General features: G+C 42.0%; 1 protein-coding gene across 2 annotated transcripts in view; it reads right to left on the reverse strand.

Moving 5' to 3' along the window:
* LOC129113068 (neurobeachin-like) overlaps positions 1 to 18,354 on the reverse strand; it is a 90,431-nt gene that overhangs the window by 11,696 nt on the left and 60,381 nt on the right. Inside the window, exons 22-43 of one of the 2 annotated variants that reach the window (XM_054625193.1) lie at positions 17,177 to 17,863; positions 16,541 to 16,990; positions 15,316 to 15,533; positions 14,989 to 15,142; positions 14,394 to 14,417; positions 13,842 to 13,925; positions 12,958 to 13,138; positions 12,562 to 12,686; positions 12,375 to 12,443; positions 12,066 to 12,234; positions 11,380 to 11,744; positions 10,470 to 10,606; positions 8,921 to 9,075; positions 7,867 to 7,993; positions 6,616 to 6,735; positions 5,451 to 5,578; positions 4,685 to 4,746; positions 3,046 to 3,110; positions 2,491 to 2,599; positions 2,195 to 2,361; positions 319 to 443; positions 64 to 213 (exon numbers count right to left, since the gene is read on the reverse strand). In XM_054625193.1, coding sequence (XP_054481168.1) covers positions 64 to 213; positions 319 to 443; positions 2,195 to 2,361; positions 2,491 to 2,599; positions 3,046 to 3,110; positions 4,685 to 4,746; positions 5,451 to 5,578; positions 6,616 to 6,735; positions 7,867 to 7,993; positions 8,921 to 9,075; positions 10,470 to 10,606; positions 11,380 to 11,744; positions 12,066 to 12,234; positions 12,375 to 12,443; positions 12,562 to 12,686; positions 12,958 to 13,138; positions 13,842 to 13,925; positions 14,394 to 14,417; positions 14,989 to 15,142; positions 15,316 to 15,533; positions 16,541 to 16,990; positions 17,177 to 17,863 — 3,871 coding nt within the window. Of the gene's footprint in view, positions 1 to 63; positions 214 to 318; positions 444 to 2,194; positions 2,362 to 2,490; positions 2,600 to 3,045; positions 3,111 to 4,684; positions 4,747 to 5,444; positions 5,579 to 6,615; positions 6,736 to 7,866; positions 7,994 to 8,920; positions 9,076 to 10,469; positions 10,607 to 11,379; positions 11,745 to 12,065; positions 12,235 to 12,374; positions 12,444 to 12,561; positions 12,687 to 12,957; positions 13,139 to 13,841; positions 13,926 to 14,393; positions 14,418 to 14,988; positions 15,143 to 15,315; positions 15,534 to 16,540; positions 16,991 to 17,176; positions 17,864 to 18,354 lie in introns of both variants that reach the window. The other variant, XM_054625192.1, reaches the window with a different exon arrangement.

Consider the following 18,354-nt stretch of genomic DNA (forward strand, 5'->3'; position numbering starts at 1 on the left):
GTGTGTGTGTGTGTGTGTGTGTGTGTGTGTGTGTGTGTGTGTCTTTATGCGGGTACATCTTACCAGCAAGGTTATCAATCTCTTTCTCCTGCAGCAGGCTGACTGCGTCGTCGTCTCCCTCCAGCATTAACTCCGCCTCTGGGTTCTGCGTGACCACTGATTGGCTGCGGAAAGTTTTCTTTGATTTAAGCCCTTCCTCGTCTTCTTCTGTACCTGTTTTGAGTGTGTTTTTTTTTAAGTGTTCATGTTAGGAGTGAGTGTATGCAAAAAGAAAATTTGACCAAGTACACTATGTTTACATTGGTACACATTACTGACCGTATTCCTCCAGATCTTTGAGTGATATGTCGGCGTGAGTAGATCCAGAGGCATTTCGCACAAATCTCCTTCTCCTCCTCAGGTCGTCCTCCCAGTAGTCTAGACGCCAGAAGTCATGTAATTGGCTGAAGACATAAAACACGAGGAACACAGATGAGTAATTTCATCATTTCATCATTTCAAAATACATAAAATTGACCTCTTCAATCTTGACAACATAAACATTTGAAATCGCCACCTTCGTTTTTCCTGTTGCAATGGTAAAGGTATGTTAATACATTAGCTGACAAGGAAACTATAAAAGATAGGAGGGTCATTATGACTGCATTATATTTTTGCATTGGTGCCAGACTTTGGTGCCAGTTCTATTAGAGTAAATGGAGCGAGCATGGCGTGTCCCATGGTAACCCAGCATATCTGTGTTGTTTCACCTCTGACTGAAGAAGAACACAACACATTATGTGATATTGACTGATGTTTCTTTATCTAAATGTTTGTTTTCCTTGTTATTGTACTGCAAACAGATCATGGCTCTGTCCAGCAGCTACATAGCGCTCAACTCAAGATATTACATGATCATGTTACATGACCAAATTATAATCCCTGACCAGACTGAAATTATACGCTGATGACCTTATTAATGGCTCTGATTATAACTGGCTGGATTTAATGACACGGTCTGTCAGAGTAAGGTAAACATTCTTAATTAGGACTTGATTATGAGCTAATGCCTTCAATTTGCCTCAGTGATTTACATTCATGCACGTCATCTATATTATAAGCTAGCACACACATAGGTCATGACAGCAATTAAGATAGAGGGGATGTAACATTCACCAACACCTCAGCTCACTGTCTGTTCTTACCAATGTTAACAGTTTTATCTCCAAATTAATGCAGATATTGCTGGCGAACGTCAGCTAAACAAAGCCAAAATAATAATCTAGTTCATTGACTAACAAAGTAACAAGTACCGGTATGAAGGCCTAGATTTATGCATATAAAATTTGGTGCCACCTCCTTACAGTTAAATTAAATTATATTGAGCTGAATAACATTAAAATTATTAAATATGATTTTACAGTTTGATGGTTTTTGAAATAAAAGATGCTTTATAACAACCAAGCTCATGCAGAATACTAGCTGCTAGGCACCAATGTGAGTTCAGTGACGTAATGACCCTTCCTTCCTTTATATGTTCCTTAGTAGCTGACAGGAAGTAAACTTGGACCAAAGCTGTTGCCCTAGCAACAGAATGGCAATGAAAAGGTCTATAGACCAACAGTGACATGAAGAAGACAGGCTTCAGATAACAAGCAATCATTTATTTAATATGTCTGAGTGTGCTAAATAAGGAGATCAGTCCTACACAGCTACTAGGCAGCAACAATGTTAGGATTCAGCTGTCTGAGTGTGCTGAAGTTGATGTACGATAAATTATGTTAAATGAGACCTGATTGCTTCATGAAGCCTGCTTAACACGGAGCACGTCATGTTTTATTAAAAGTATTTATTTCAGCACTGAACATACCCATGATATGGAAACTTTCTCAGAAATCAGATTTCCTGAGTCTGTGATGTAAAGCTGATGCTACTCTGTTGGATTTATGAATTTACGGTGTTAAATGATCCTACTTTTGCACAAATACAGCAATAATTTACAGTGGTAATGTGGTATAGTGCTGGACATGATGGACGGTGCTGACTTAATAATCGCGACACATACGGATGACATTTTCTCATTACATGCAAGAAATGCTCCATGTGCACTCAGCCGGTGTACCGTCTGCTGTCAAATGACATCCTGAGGAACAACAATCTTAAAAATGGCCCCGAGCATAATTTGACACGAAGTTCAACCCATCCTCATCCTCACCTCTGTGACATTGTCCCCCAAGCTCCGTGCTTATTGGTCAGGATGTTGAGGATCTTCTGTTTCAGCTGGTTAGCGGTCACATGATCTCTGTGCTTGGCAGCGCTGATGAGGTGATCGCACATTTTCTCCTCCTCTCTCCGGTCTGCAGCGTACTGGGCGCAGTTAGACTGCAGGAGAGTGGGAAGTAAAATCAGTAACAACAAAGAGCATTATACATTAGATGCTTTATGTGTCTTTTGACCTGCAGGCTTTAATGACACATATCATCATATGTATCACATGTATCATATTGTTACCTCAAATTCAGCATGTTTGTGTACATCCTCTGCCCTCTGTCTGTTCAGGATGAACTCTGCTTCGTTGGCAACACGCACAATATGGTCCTTCATGGCGTGGCAGAGAAGTCTGGTGAGGGATTGAGGAGAGCGACAGACATTACAGGCAATAGAAACACCTCCATTTACAAAAAAAATCTAATTTTCAACGACAGGGAATGTAAGCAAGTTTCCATCAATGTGTCAACCTTTTCTAAATGACACCAATAAGACTTATCCATCCGCTGCTGAAGCTTATGTATGTATTGGTAAACAGTATGTTTAAAATGTAGCTTCTTTTATTTTAATGCATATTTATCTTTTTTTTTTAGTTGCACTTCAATTTTGTACAGTTTGGAGTAAAACAGGCACTGTGAATAGACCTGGACATATCAAATGTACACTCAATTGCACTGTAATGATTTGACTTTCTACTGAACTCACATGGCACTGTGCACCTTAAGACTCTATCATACCTATTACCTGTAGTTGCTAAGCGCTGATAACAGTGTTGCTGTCATGTGTAAATCACATTACCTTCCTTCGTTGATGAGCTCAATGAAGGCCAGTCCAGCGTTCTTTTGAATGGAGTTTTGCCACTCCTAAGTGTAGAGGATGCATCAGAATTAACATGGTAAGGGGTATGGGTGTATCATATGGATGAAAAAACGAAATAGATCATTTGATGCTGATATTCATTTTCTGGAGTTTTGTTAAAAACTTGTTCATAAAGCCATATTTAAATGTCGGATTTGGCTTATGTTGTTTATCTCAGAAATCCAGATATTGCCTCACTAAAATCCTGTAAATTCAATATTGCCACAAAGCAATCCTGCTTATCAATTTGCAACTTTGTCCACAATGGCCAAATGAAAACTTTGTAATGTTACCAGAGCTATTTGGGTATACATAATATAGCAAAATCCTTTTGTCTATGTTTTCACAGTATATATGGTCACAGAGCTACGGTTTAACAGCTGATCAACATGTAAGAAGCGTCAGTGAATACCAAGATAAAAAATAAAGCTTTATTCCAGAGGAAATATACATTCTCATCATCTACCAACATTAGTCTAAAGGTACACTAGCACAAAACTGCAAAACATAAGGGAGAAGAAACATCCTAAAAGCTTTCTAATGCACCCGTCCGCCTAAGAGGACGTGAGTGTTTAATGTGTATGTGCATATTAGAGGGGAGACTTCTGAACAGGATGAGAGTGTTGCTGAAAGCCTCAAAATATCAGAGCTCCATTAGCTCCACAAGCTTTCAAGGCTGTCGAAGGACACGTGGGACCATCTCAGGTTACACCCGCCCCAATCCGGAGGATCGATATCTGAGATAGGGTTCGCTCTCCTGGGCATCTAATGGCAGACAAGGCCGGAGCCAGGGGTAATACTATACATGCTGACGAGCCGCTAGGCAGGAGAGTGGAGGGGAGGAGAACGGAGAGGGAGTGGTGAGAGGACGGGGCAGTGTGGAGAGTGGTGGAAGATGAAAGCAGTTTCCACCGAAACACTCTGTTAAATTGGACCAGTAGAGCAGTGATGGTAAGGTAGGAGATGAAGCAGTAAGAGAGAAGAAAGTGGAGACTATAGAAGTAGAGTTGAAGAGAAAAAGGAAAGAAGTGAGAGGCTCCTCTAAGAAATGAAGAGCTCTTAGAGGCAGCCAGCAAACCAGACACTTCATAATTTAAAAGAAAAAGAAGACTGGTCACCTGCGCCATCAGTGGAAAGCTTTTTAGTGGTAAGTACCTCTCTGTTGTCACCTTGTCTTTAGAGTGTTATTGAGGAAAATAAAGATGCTGGCTTTGCATGGAAGTTAGATAAACAACCCCAATACCATTAATTAAGTAAAATCAAGTCAGAGAAGTTTATGTGCATGTGATTGACATGGAAGAATATTTTTGTGGCCTTGCTATTGGTGATGGGAAATCTATGGTGCGATGATGCATATAAGTCAATATTATATTACATCTGCAATGCGCTCATTACATAGTCATCACTGCCTCACAGGGCAGGGCAATAACTCAACAGCTTCCCGTGTGCAGCCGACTCAGCCATTATTATGGGCCTTAAAACACAAAAACACTTTCAGAATGGGTTAGAAATTAGATAAATTAAGTGGGTCATATGTGTGAGGACAGTAAACAGAGAGGAGAGGTGAAGGGTTACCAACCTGAGAACAGAGCAGCATTACGAGCTCCACCACAGACGTGCTAGACTTCATGCACACCAGACCTGCAGCACAGAGACACACAGCACAGTCAGGAGCCTCATTTCCTTTGTTTCTCTGACACACACACACACACACACACACACACACACACACACACACACACACACACACACACACACACTCAAACACACCGCCGCAAGACACAAAAATATCATCAAAAAAGACACTGTAGTGTCAGTGGTTTCTGCTATTGTATACAGTCATCGTAGTCAGGTTTATAAAAAGCATGCCACAGAGAAGACAGGAACAAACAGTAGAGAGAAAGATGAGAAAGGAGAGAGCAGGGGGGAGGGAGGAGAGGAGAGGGAGAGATCAACATTGAGACAGTGGATCACAAAAACAGGACACCAGGAAGCGGGTGGGCAGAGGGAGGAAGCATCACATTTAGTACAATCTGCAATACTAGTATTAATGCTAACACTGATCATAATCTGATTTACGAGCTTCATCTTCTAGCTAGCTGTTTTGAAAATAGTAGTAAATACTGACTTCATACCTGCTTGACGGATGAGTGAAGCAGCCAGCTCAAAGACACTCACCCACTCATTCACTCACTCTCAACTAGTCACACAGTAACACATCCGCTCGTCCGCTCACTCTCTCTCCGTCTTTCACATACACAAAGATCGCGGTGAGGGACAGTGAATGGGGAGACTCCACAGAGAGACGCCAGTTAGAAAAAAGGAGCCGTGTACAGCACCTGTACCTTCTATGAGCAGTTCCTGCCCATGGCTACCCAGCAGCGTCCTGGACAGGAAGGGAGCAAAGTCCACAAAAATCTCCCTCAGCAGGGGCGCCACTTTCTCCAGAGCGCGCTCCAGCTTGGTGGTGATACTGTGGCAGGAAAATAAGTCAGAGAAAGATGAAGAGAATAGGAGTGAAGATAAGAACAAGCAACATACAGATGATGTTGAAGAGCTTGTGAGGAAGAACTCTGGGGATATACGGCATGGGGGAAAGGGAGCGAGAAAAACATGCAAAATAAGAAATGAATAGAGATAGGTGAGAAAACGGGAGGAGGGAAAAGCACAGGACAAATTAGAAAGGAGAGGAGACGGGAAAAGGCAAGCTGAGGTACGTTTAAGAAAAATAAATATTAAAAATGTCTGAAAAGGACACAGAAGACAGAAAAAAATTACAGAATTAAAGCGTATGTAATGATGGTTTGGCATGGAAGCACTATGCCGGGGTTAGTATTGGTAGGGAAAGGTTGATGGTTATATAGTTTTAAGGCTAATTGTTAATCAACTTAGCATTGTGTGATGGGTGTGCATTTAAAGCTAATTGTCCTTTAAATTCTCCTCACTTTAAACTGCACTAGAAAAATATTGTATGTATTGTATCTTGACTTGCTATACATCTTAATATAAGTGCTTAAGTAAAACACTTCTCTTATCTACGTTCAGTTAACAAATGGAGAAAGCAAGGCGAGAAGAGAATAAAGCCAAGCAGACTCACATATGGAGCCGTATAAGCATGTGACTTCTGAAACAGACCTGGGTCACTAGTGTTTACAAATTCTGAATTTTGCTCAGAGTAGCAGACTGGTGACATTTGCAAAAGTTACAGCCAAGGTTAAAAACAGGAATTTGAGTTGGTTTAAGCAAAGTGCTGCCACAATTTATTTGCAAAGACTCAGGTCTGATTTTGAGTTTGGGGTTAGTGTAAAGAGACGGCCGTGCCAGAAGTGACAGAGTTGACTGTGCTAATATGAAAAATAAAAAAAAGTGAAAGATGTCTATTGTTTCCTCCCATGGTATTCTGGGAACATTTAGTAGTGGATTGGGCGTAGCAGTGTGTGTGTGGTGGAGGTGGGGGGCAGAGGGGGAAGGGGTGGGGCAATGGGGGGAGAAGGACGAGTATCTCCTTGCCTAAAACACTGTCCTGCATCTCGGGGAGCTGCCTGGAAGCCTGCCAGAGAGCTAAAAGACTTGAGCTCAGGGGGCGTCTGACCGCTGCGCAGCGCACACTGCGCCACCTCACAATAGGCACTGCAATACAAACCACACACATACAAACATACACATACAGACACTGATTATAGAACACATGCGCACACACGCACGCACCCTCTCACATGCGTGTGCACTTACAGAAGCACACGAAACTGCAAATATTACAAACTGTCTAACATGTCTAAGGAGAGAGTACATTGACAGAAATGTTATAGTACAAGCTGCTACAATGTTCAAATTAATTATATATTATTTATTATTGTAATGCTATTTCTTAATTATCAACATGTCCCAGATCAACTTATACTTTATTAGCGAGTGTCAGATGTCTATACAAAGTATGGAAACACAACTAAAACACAGATTTATGTTTATTACAATCTCATTTACATGTTTTCAAAAAAGTAATCCAGCGGGACGGCTGATATTTTCATACTATACTAAAGTATATTGTTATTGTGACATTAAAACAGAGTGCCATGTCAGGGATGAAGAGCACCATAGTGTAGACTGAGTGAGATGTGTGGGAGGTATGCGTGCATGTGAGCAGAAAATATGAATGTGAGAATTACCACAGATTGAGTAGTTTTACTATCTTTCAGAAGAATATTATTATAAGTCGATATCTGGTTTAAAAAGAGCAATATTGGAATCAGTCCAATTTCCTTTTCATGGCTAATAACCCAATGTGAAACTGCCATTTTTGTGACTTTTGATTTCTAGTAATTAGTCACCTAGTACAACTATCAAATTTGCAATTAAAGTTTTCTCTTTTGGTTTAAAACGTGGTGAATTATTCTAACATGTCAGCATCTACTTTGTATCTGACGGCCTTTAAAAGTGATAATGATCGATTAAGGAATTGTTACCTTGGCCTCAAAAATCATGTGGGTGCACCCAAGTTGTCCCCAATGTAACCCTGATGTATAATATCAGTGATGGCTGTGAGAGTGAGCTGCTAGTGAGAGTACTTTGGGGAATGATGAAGACCTAAGTGTGAAGTGAAAGACGGGACAGGAATGGAGTGGGAAAAGACAGGCACTCAAGAAAACAGACAAATCAACGTAAAAACAAAAAGCCAAAGGGAGGAAAAAAGAAAAAAGAAAGAGCGGGAGGAAAGTGAATGGGTGAAGCGATAAAGAGCTATGTCATGTCAAACGCTCTGACCTCATATTCTCCATTGAGTCTTCCGGCATGGGGGCCACCGTCTGCACCGCTGGCAGATTCTTGCTAGTTGCACCGTTTACAAACGACGAAGAGGAGGAGGAGGAAGAGGAGGCAGAGTCTGTGGCACCTAGACAGGACAGAGAGAAGGTAGAGTAAATGATGAAAAATAAGACAAGCATTATTGTAACATGAATCAAGCGTGACCAAGATTATCATGCAGGATAACAAAAAATTAAATGTATTATTGTTCCGGTCAGTTGCGACGAAATTCAATTTGGATAGTATTTCACCGGCCGTGCTGCTGCTTGTCTTCTGGTTAATGGCCCCCTGTTTGTGAAAACAGCTTTGCAATCAATATACAGAATCAACCCCAGGGAGCAAAATCCCTTCCTTCTCCATTATGCATGTATGATACAATGAATCTGCTGCGTACGATGCTGCATGGAAACAGCACTGATCTGCATGTCAGCTGATGTGTATTTGATTCCTATGTTGTTCTCAATTTATTGTAATTTAATACATATTTGGGTCAAAGAATATCTAACAGGCTTTTGTCTTTATCTGGTTTTTTTTCCTGCATGGAGTATCAAAAGTTTGAAGGGTACATTCTTTACGGTATCGGAGAGTTCACCGAATAAACTTTCTTGTCAATGGCCAAGATATTTAACACTTGCTGAACGGTCTGTGACTTCATTGATCTGGATCTCGCCCTTGAAATATTCTAAAACTAACCATGAAAGCATCTGCTGGTTCAATTTGTTCAGTTTGTTTCTATTCTGGTTTGTTGTGGCTGTCAAAGGACAGCAGAGTAAAGCTTCTGAGAGTATTCTCACAAGAGAAAGAACTCTCTCCTTCATGGAACAGCCTTTGTATTGCTGGAGGCCTTTCGCACAAACATCTTCGTCATGCGGGTGGCTGTCTGCTGCCTCTTCTAATAATAAACAGCAGATAGATACAGTGCAAAAAGGTAAATTGGTAACAATTTACAAAGATGTAGATCCAGACGTGGTGTGAACAGCACGTGTTTGTATTGTAAGTGTACTATATCTCTCACCTGTAGTGTTGATCATGCTCTTGGGTGTTGCTGTCGCAGCTGCAAAAATGTTGGGTGTGCTGCCAGCAGTGACTGCTCCGCTAGTAGTGGGCGTACCCACAGTGTTGACTGACAGGCTGCCAGGTGGTGGCTTTTTGACCGGAACAACAACACTCCTGTAAGAGGGGGGACATAAAGGCATCAGACAAACCGGCATACACAATACTCTTTATCAAATGCTCCTCTGTGATACCTTGGATCTGTGTGTTGGTCATTGGTAACTGTTGGTTTATGTCAATATAAAAGAGAGCAACTGAAAGGGTTAACCATCATATGAAAAATAATTAAGCCTTTGTTTGGCAAAATAGTTTTTACCTCCAATACTTGTCATCACTGTAAACCATTTTTTAACAAACCCTTTTAAGATTCGCTCCCAAACCATCTTCAATGTGTTAGAGGAATATTTGGGGACTTGGGTCACAACAAATCAACAAATCACAAAACATATAGCATGCTTTTTGAAAACCAACAGTATGATTTGCACAATAACTTAGTTTCTATATGGTGTAAAGGTTTCAACGAGGTATCATCCCCTCAAGCTTTGTTTTGCAATGTATATACACATACATACATACAAGCGTATAACTAAAATATAGGGAATGTGGCATACAGCACCGATTGTTTAGAAGAACTAACAGTTTTGTTGAAAAACACTGTTAAAATGCAGTTTCTTAGTATCTATGTAATTGCCATTCATTTCTATGAATCAGATGTATCATGCCTGTCTGCATGGGTCAGACAGATTTATCTGGTGGACATCTTGCAAATGGATATGGAGCCATTCGTGATCTATTATGCACACTGTCTACAATCAATAACCGAGCTCTCAAGGACTGCCACAGAGCAGGATCAAGGAGACTAAGTGATGCACAGAAGGTACAAACAGGTCATCACTCAGCGGAGAGTCTATATGTTAACAGTTTGGACAAGAGAGGAAAGTTTGAACTTTGTTTATGTCCTGTCTTGTCATGTCCTATGACTCTATTATTCAGCAACAATATCTCTATCCCTATAGGATTTTAGTCTGACAGGGTCTAAAATCATAACCCAAAAATGGGAAGTGACAAAGAATCAACAGTGTCTAAGTCATGTTTTATTATTGTTGTATCACCGCTAGTAAAAAAAATCATAGTTTTTCTGTTTTCATATTGAATTCTCATATTAAACGTGTCTGTTCACAAATATGTAGTGCACAGTAAATACAATCAATTAAAAAGCCTTTTTTGTTTTACTGCAAAATGTAAAGAACATTATGCAAGTATGTAAATGTTACCATCAAAAGGCAAAGGTAATATTCTAAATACTAATCAATTGATTGATTTCTGTGTCCATTGTTTTACCAAAACTGATGTACAGCAATTTGACAAACAGCCGTACACTAAAAGGCATCACCACAAGATCAGTATTGGCTTGACAAATTGATTCATTGATGGATGTGTCAGGCTTTTAATGACTGATGACTCTGTCTGGTTTTCTGCTTCTTGTAGGTCAAACAGTATCTGGGACTGACCTGTCGAAGGAGTGGAACTGCATGGGCAGCATGGGGTGCGTCTTCAGGGCAGGGTCTGGGTGGTAGGGTGTCGGCCCAGAATCCTGTCCCAGATCCCCCCCATCAACGGGAGCTGCCACCAAGCTCTTCAGGATCTCCTGCATTTCAGAGAGAACAACCCGTCTGGTGACTACAGGACACAAGTTGTGAGGAGTTCCAGGGCATGACAAATTTTGGGCTGTTTTTTTTTTTTAAGGCTATGTAGGGTTCATACAGATTTTAAAGAGTAACATTTAGCACTTTAAAAGGTACCTCAACAAGAAATGTACAGGCTGTGGAAGCCTTTGTCATCACATAGAGATTTTAACTATAAATGCAATTGTGAAAAAATAAAGTTTACAGAATTCCTTTATACACAAAGCAATCAATTGATATTTTAGATTTTATGAAATATGACGACAGGATTGTTTCATTTCAAATATCCAAAGAGTTTTGGTTTACATGAGTGATTGTGTAGATTAAATACCAGATAATCATGAAAATCCAATATTTTTCAAGGATTACATTCAAATTCAAGCATATTCGTAACTTTGAAAAAAGAACTGTTAAAATGAAGCATTAATCCGAACTTTGAAGACTTTGTATGAACCCTGTACATGATTAAGAGAAGTGCGCATGTGTTACATAACTGTATACTGTGCAACCTCACTGAAGGTTGCATTTGTGCTCGGACATGGGTCCTATTCAGACCTGGCATTACAATCTGTCTTTAGGTGATCAACCACACAGCTAAAAATATTCAATATATAAATAAGATACATGGGACATTAATAATGTACACTTAATGCATAATTTCAGACCACTTTGGACCAGATGTATTATCTCTGGATACACACAGCCAGGTCTGAATAGGGGGCTCACACAAACCAACCTTGACATTGATGCCTTTGTTTGTTTGGCTGATGCTGGAGATGGACGAAGGCGGAGCTTGGCTGGAGTTGGGGTTGTGGGGAGAATCCAGAAGGCTCTCCTGTGACCTCCTAACATCAGACAGACTACACAGCAGATCTGTGCCTCCTCCCCCACCTCCTCCCACCATGTCTCTGTCTCTATCTGTCTCTCTGCCTACCAGGCCGAGGCCGAGCCCCAGACCCATCTCTGAGCCGTTCAGGGATCCGGCCACGTGGCCCTCCTCCCCGATGCCTGAGTCTGTGTGGGGGAGACCAGCCCGGGGAGAGTCGTCCACGGGGGTGGGGGTCTGTTTGTCACGGTCAGAGAAGGCTGTGGATGGGTTCTCTGGAACAACACACACAAACATCCCAACAAAAAAAGATTTGTAAAATGCCTTGCCAAGAAATTCCACAAGAAATTTGGGTTTTTATTCATTCTCAGCTATTTTCTCCTGCTTGTAAGCTTTATTTCTCTGTCGAGTAATACCCATCTTTTTTCCTTCTTTATTTTTCATCCTCTAATTTTCTCATATTCTTGACAAAGGTATTGTTGTTTGCCTGAAGCGAGTATTCACTACACAAATGCTACAAGCATGAGTCAGCAGCAACCCTTCCAAGATTACTCTCTAATGCTGACGATTTTGGAAAAAAGAAAAACAAGAATCACCTGTACTGGTTGGGGAGTTTATCTCGTGGCGTATGCTTCTCCCTGATAGGCTGGTGGACCTCCCAATCTCTCTCTGGGGTTCCAAAATATCCCGGTACTTGGACACCATAAGAACTGAGATAAAGTAGACGACTGCCAGCGCCAGAAACTGAGCCTGCTTACTGTCATCCTATGGCGGAATAACACACACACACACATTTATTCAGTAAAAAACACACACAAACAAAATAAACAGGTGTTTTTTTCCTTTGCACTTGTACCCACATGCACACAGTATACACTGAAAATTACACCCAAACACACGCTTACCACATCTCTGAAAACCACAGCTCGAAGACGATTGATGTCCACGTCCTGCAGGAGTCTGTCTGGATCCTGCTACATATTGAAGACAGAATGTCAAATGTGGTGCGCATACATACATGCATGTTTCTGTGTCAGATTTAAAGCACTGTGTGGAGGATGTGCATTTGATTTGAGTGTGTGTGTGTGGTACCTTGCTGTTGGTGGAGGCACTGTGGAGGCTGTCCTGTGACTTGCTGCTGGTTAAGGAGGACTTGCAGCTTCTATCTCTCTGTCTCTGCCTGCACTCCAGACAGTTCCTCACTGCCACGCAGCATACTGAAGGACGCAGAGAGATGAAACGTGTAAGTATTTTGTACTGGAGCTTGCTCTTTTACATATACAAGCAATTTCTATTGAGAAGAAAAAAAAATTGTAGTGGGTATAGTTCTTGCAAATTATTTATTGGCTTCTGTTTCTTGGCTCCTTTGAGGTACTTTTGATTAAGCATTATTCAAAAAGGCCATGAAGCTGTCTGTGAGTCTAACGCCGTAGTCAAAATGGTTTTAAAATTCCGGTCAAGATTGAATTGAATCAAACTAGAACGCACCCAGGCGGAGGCATTGCCTCATCAGCCCTCCTGACGACATGTTCTTCTCTGCTTCGATCTCGCTGAAGTTGAGAGAGCTTGCGAACACCAGTACGTCCACCATGGCCATGAGACGAGACAGGAAGGTGACCGCCGTCTCTGAAGACATGCCCTGTGTCGCCTCGATGTTCTCCAACTCCGTCTGGAAGAGGGAGGATAAGTACACACATGCTTGCCAGTTATTCATTGACAGACTAGCATGTAGATACAATAAACTGGATGCTCGCTCACTGCTTTTAAAAAAAGGTGGTGAGATACTGTAGTATCGTCTTTTTTTTTTACATTAGAAGTATCCTTTTGAAAACAAACTATAATCATGTCTTACATGACCACAGCGGTCATGGCTGGTTGTACCCTTGAGTAGCATGCTGCTTAAGTAGAATATATATTAATATGATGAAATCTGGCAACATGAGTTGTTCTACACAACAAACAGGAAGTACAGCCTGATGACACACAGGTAATGGTAACAGTGGGATTGTGACAGTTGCGTACAGATAAACCTAAAAGCTTGCCTAGAACGTATTTCATAGGAAATAAAACAAAGTCCCCTTTTGTTGACACCAACCAAAGTATCAAATGTTTAGTATATCTACATTGACAATAAATCTGAAGGCAGCAAAGAAACTTGCAAACCAAGTGTGTGGTTTGCTGTGTCTCTGCTTCAGTAAGCAGGATGTGAAGGGCTGTGGAGAGTCGACAAAGTGCAAGCATCTGGATGCCCGTCAGAGCATGTCAGCACAGACATTTGGGGAATAACAGACACACAAGGTGAGGACAGAGGGACTTGGGTTGGTGCTCTTAGCTCTTCTGGTGATGGTGGGAGTCTTAGTCTCATTACGCACCTCTCCCCCTGCGCCTCCTCCCCCAGGAACAGGGGTCACCTCCTCTCCCTTTGACCCCCTCTGGGGTACGGCTCCTCCTGCCTTCTTTAGTGTTGATACAAATGGGACAGGCTTAGCAGATGCAACCCCAAGGACTTATGGAAAACTCTCATGCTTTTTTTTATTTTATAAAACATCTATTTTCACCTCTAAATAGATCTTCTTACTATAATTTATCTGATTATAAATCCAGCCTTTTAAACTTTTCTTTCACTCTCATTTGTATATTATTCTATCCACTTTAGAATATTATACAAAGGGTATGTCTCTATACAAATGTATCTAGCTTAGTATATCTAGTTCCTATAACTTTAAGAACTAGATACACTAGAGAGACAGAGAGGTCAATAGATACAAACAGTATAAGGGAGAGTATTGATTAGCAGCAAAGAAGCACAACAAATAGAAACACTATGGATGCCAGACAAGCAAGGTTTAGTGTCAGTCACAATGGTAAATAAACCAGAACAAAGTATTAGTAGAATAGAAAGAGAGGAAGAAACTGCGACTTACAGTGTTGGCACTACTCTTAGAATTCTGCACATGCAAAAACAGACAAAAACAGAGACAAAAAAGACAAGAAAATACACAGAATACATGTAACACAGAGAGGAAAAGAAATAAAGAAAGATAATTAAAGTAAATCCATTTTCAAATTATCAAAATGAAATAGATTGTTAATTAAAGGATTAGAACAAACCTCAAATAAAGGTTAAAATACTGCACAAGAAGCTTTAGATGGACAGTTAATAGAGATACTAGTGGGAGGAATCCAGAAAATGTTATTGAGAGTTTAATTTGTTACCTCATTTTTAAATTCAAGGCAAAACTAAACAGACGTTTTTGCAAGTATAAAATTAAACCTTTAAGGTTTATGAAGCAAAATTAGATTTTTTTATCTCTTATGATTTTACTTTATTTACTTTAACACATTATTTAACCTATTCATCATGCACGATAAACACTGCCCTGAGCTCGGGGGGAATCAGATTCAGCAGCTTCTTCAGAGTCGGTATTTGGGGTTAACTTTTGAGTAACAGGCCTATGAGGCAGCTGTTGACCTGCAGTTTTCCCTCCTACCACAGAGGTGCAGAGTAGAGCCACTTACAGAAGGGGAGGTGGCAGCAGACAGGAGAGGCAGGATGCCTCCACAGGCGATGATGATGTTGTCCACCATCTGAGAAATGAGGTGGATCGTGTTGTGGACAAAGATGATGTTCTCATTGCTGTTCACAAAATCCATCACCGACTTGGTGGAGTGGCTGAAATAGAATATAAAGAGTTGGACGGACGATACAAAAATACAGCTTGGAAATTGAACCATATCGCCTTCTGAATATCCTCAGGCTAATCTAATTTTAAATACATGTGTGATCAATACAGATGCCCGGAAAATCAGGTATAAATGTGAGTAACATAAGCTTAATAAGCTCACCTCCTCCACACATGCACGTCAGTCTCCAGGGCGAACAGCAGGTCAGTGAGCAACCTCTGGTGCATCGGAGACCACTTGAACTCTGGGATGCGGAACATGGTGGTGCGTGGGCCGGGGCTGAACTGCCGGCGCTGCTCCTCCGTCATGGGCATGCCCCTGAAGCCCAGATCAACGCGGAGGTCCCGCTCCAGCTGGGCTGCTGTACGACCATGGAGGGCCTGCAACACGGGGCATGCATACAGTTATGAAATTCAATTTCAAAAGAGAAACCACAGATGACTCTCTGGGACTTCTTATTCTGTATTCCCTGATTTAGTAGAGAATTAGTTCATATGTGGGCAGCCACTCGGCTGTCTACACACACAGCCATCACATTGGGGCAGATGTGGCCTTAAAGTGGCCCTATTTTGCTTTTCCACTTTTCCCTCTTCTTTAGTGTGTTATATATTTTTGTACATGTAAAAGGTCCGTGGAGTGTAAAACCTGAAGTCCACGCCTAAAAGGAGTTACCCTCCCCCTCAGAAGCTCCTGAGCTGCCTGAAACGGCTCCATTGAATTATCTCCTTCACTCCCGTAACTTTATGAGGTCATAATGTTACAGAAGTGACGTAAAACTCCTTCCGGCTAGTTTGGCCCACCCTCAAACAACAAAAGAGAAAGACGAAGCTGAAGCTCCGGAGGAAGAGTTTTTTGAAATGTTAAACGTTGACCAATCACAACAGAGCTGACCAATCAGGGCAGACTTTGCTTTCTGGAGGGAGGAGCAAGCGTACAATGGAGTGTTTCAGAGAGAGGGTGAGAAGAGGTGCTGCAGGACAGCCATGATGAGAAAAACAAGATGGAGTATGAGCATTAACGCATGTAAACATGTTGTAACTGTAACTTGAGATAAAAATATGCATCCGGAAAATAGCATAATAGGATCTGTTTAAGGTTGGAGAAGAAGGCTTGTGACAAAGATGTGTTAGGTTTTAGTTGAAAGAGAACAGAATGATGCAGTATATACTTTTGTTCTATTCTCTTTTCAACATCTTTGACTTGCTAGCTGACTATCACAACCCTGTATCTTTATATTTTTTGATAAATAAACAAATACACTTACAGTAAGGTTTATAGCTGCCATTACAGTCTAGATGTAGGCACAATTGCAGGCCACAATCAGTACAATTAGAATAACCCAGCAGCTTTCTTGCAGACTTGTATGAACAAGATAAATCAGACACACCTGAGTGGTCGCAGTAGTTTGGATCTTCTTCGTGTCCTTGTCTTTCCCATCATCCGACCTCTCTGTATCAGAGGTGGTGCTGGCTGTGTCTCCACCTGTCTTAAGCCCTGCAGTCTCTCCCTCTGCCCCGGATGTTCCCTCTCCCTCTGGGAAATCTGGTCTCGATGCTGCCTGGATCTGAGCTTGGCTCTCAGCCTCAGCAATAGAGCTGATGTCAGCAAGAGGGCTCTGGATCTTGAAAGGCCCGTCCTCTGGAAGTTCCCCAGAAGCATGGCTCTGGGTCTGCGTTAGATCAGAGCCACAGCTAGTCATGTGGGCCAGCAGGCTCAGGTCATCACTGGCGCTGGTGGTGGAGAGAGCCGGGACTGGGCCGGATGGAGTGGGCTGGTCTGAACTCGGCAGTACAAGGGGGTCTGTGGCTGCCAGAGCCGGAAGCAGCTTCTCGTCAACCTGGAAGTGATGAGCGGGGGCAAAGAAATAAAGGAACATTAAGGCATTAGGAAAAGTCCACTTTTTCTGGCAAAGTAGAAAGACTTAGATATAAAGAGAGCAGTAGACTGATTGTTGATATTATATTTTAGGTCAGCAGGGGAAGATTTGGCTCCACAAATAGGATTTTAAGAAATCAGAGACTACCTTGCTGAAGAGAAATCCGTTGTTGCTTGGGACACTGTCCTTCTCGTCAGCCAATGTGATGAGCGGACCCATGTTCCCATCATCCTCAAGGCTGACTCCCGAAAGCCCCAGGCTTGACCCGATCCCGACCCCTGAGCCTGGCGTGTCATCTTTAGGCGCCAGGTTTCCATTCAGATTTTGAACTACAGCGCAGTAAGCACTGTCCAGAAGAGAATCCACCTCAACCAGAGGTCCGTTCTCTATTCCTCCCCCACCTCCTACACCCACACCTCCACTGAGGCCTTCTGGTGACAAGTCCAGGTCATCCAACTTAACTTCTGTGGCCTCTACCTTCTCTGCTTTAATGTCTACCAGCAGGTCGTGGACCTCCACCCTCACACCAGGACCAGCGCTCTGCTCGCCGGGTGTCAGGGCCTCCCCGTTGGGTCGCTTCACAACGCCCTCTGCGAGGAGGTTGCGCGAGTCTCCGCCAGCCCCCTCGCTGTACTCGGCCTCGCTCTCGGGTGTCTGTGTCTGGGAGTTGTCGTCGATCTCGAGGTTGCCATTGACGACAGGGACGGGCGTAGCGGAAAGCCCAGAGATGGTGGACACAGAGCCTTTCTTCCCCTTCTTCATGTTTTCCTCCTCTTGGCGCTGGTACTCTTCGTACATCTTAGCCAAGTACTCCTTATGGGCTTCGTAAGTCACCTGTGACAGATGGTGGGGATATAATTGGTTATGTGATCAGAACACAAGCACTGACAATGGTTAACCTCCACATCAATAACTTCTTCACCAGGTAGTCCTTAATGGGCTCATAGATCATCTCTATCATCTGACACTAGCCTAACAGAGCTATTCCACCATCATCCATAATGCCCCCTCGCTGTCCACCACTGAACAGTGAACAGTGAGATGATCCGTTATTTAATATCATATCTATGATGAATTAAAAGTCAGCATGTTACTCCCCATGGACCTTGCAGGTCACTAAAAAAGAAATACGATAAACAATCGTCAATATGTCTGAATCAATAAGGCTTTTTAGGCATTTAATTGAAGCTTCACTCAAAATACCAATAATGTACCAACAAAGCTATGTCATCAGCAGCATTTATTTTTGGTGCAATAGATTCGAAATGAAGTTTGAGCAAATGTTAACCAAAGATCTCTCCCAACTCCATTCAGATTTGTCAAAT

Source organism: Anoplopoma fimbria, chromosome 24, assembly GCF_027596085.1.
Source record: "Anoplopoma fimbria isolate UVic2021 breed Golden Eagle Sablefish chromosome 24, Afim_UVic_2022, whole genome shotgun sequence".
In the NCBI taxonomy this organism is placed as follows: domain Eukaryota; kingdom Metazoa; phylum Chordata; class Actinopteri; order Perciformes; family Anoplopomatidae; genus Anoplopoma; species Anoplopoma fimbria.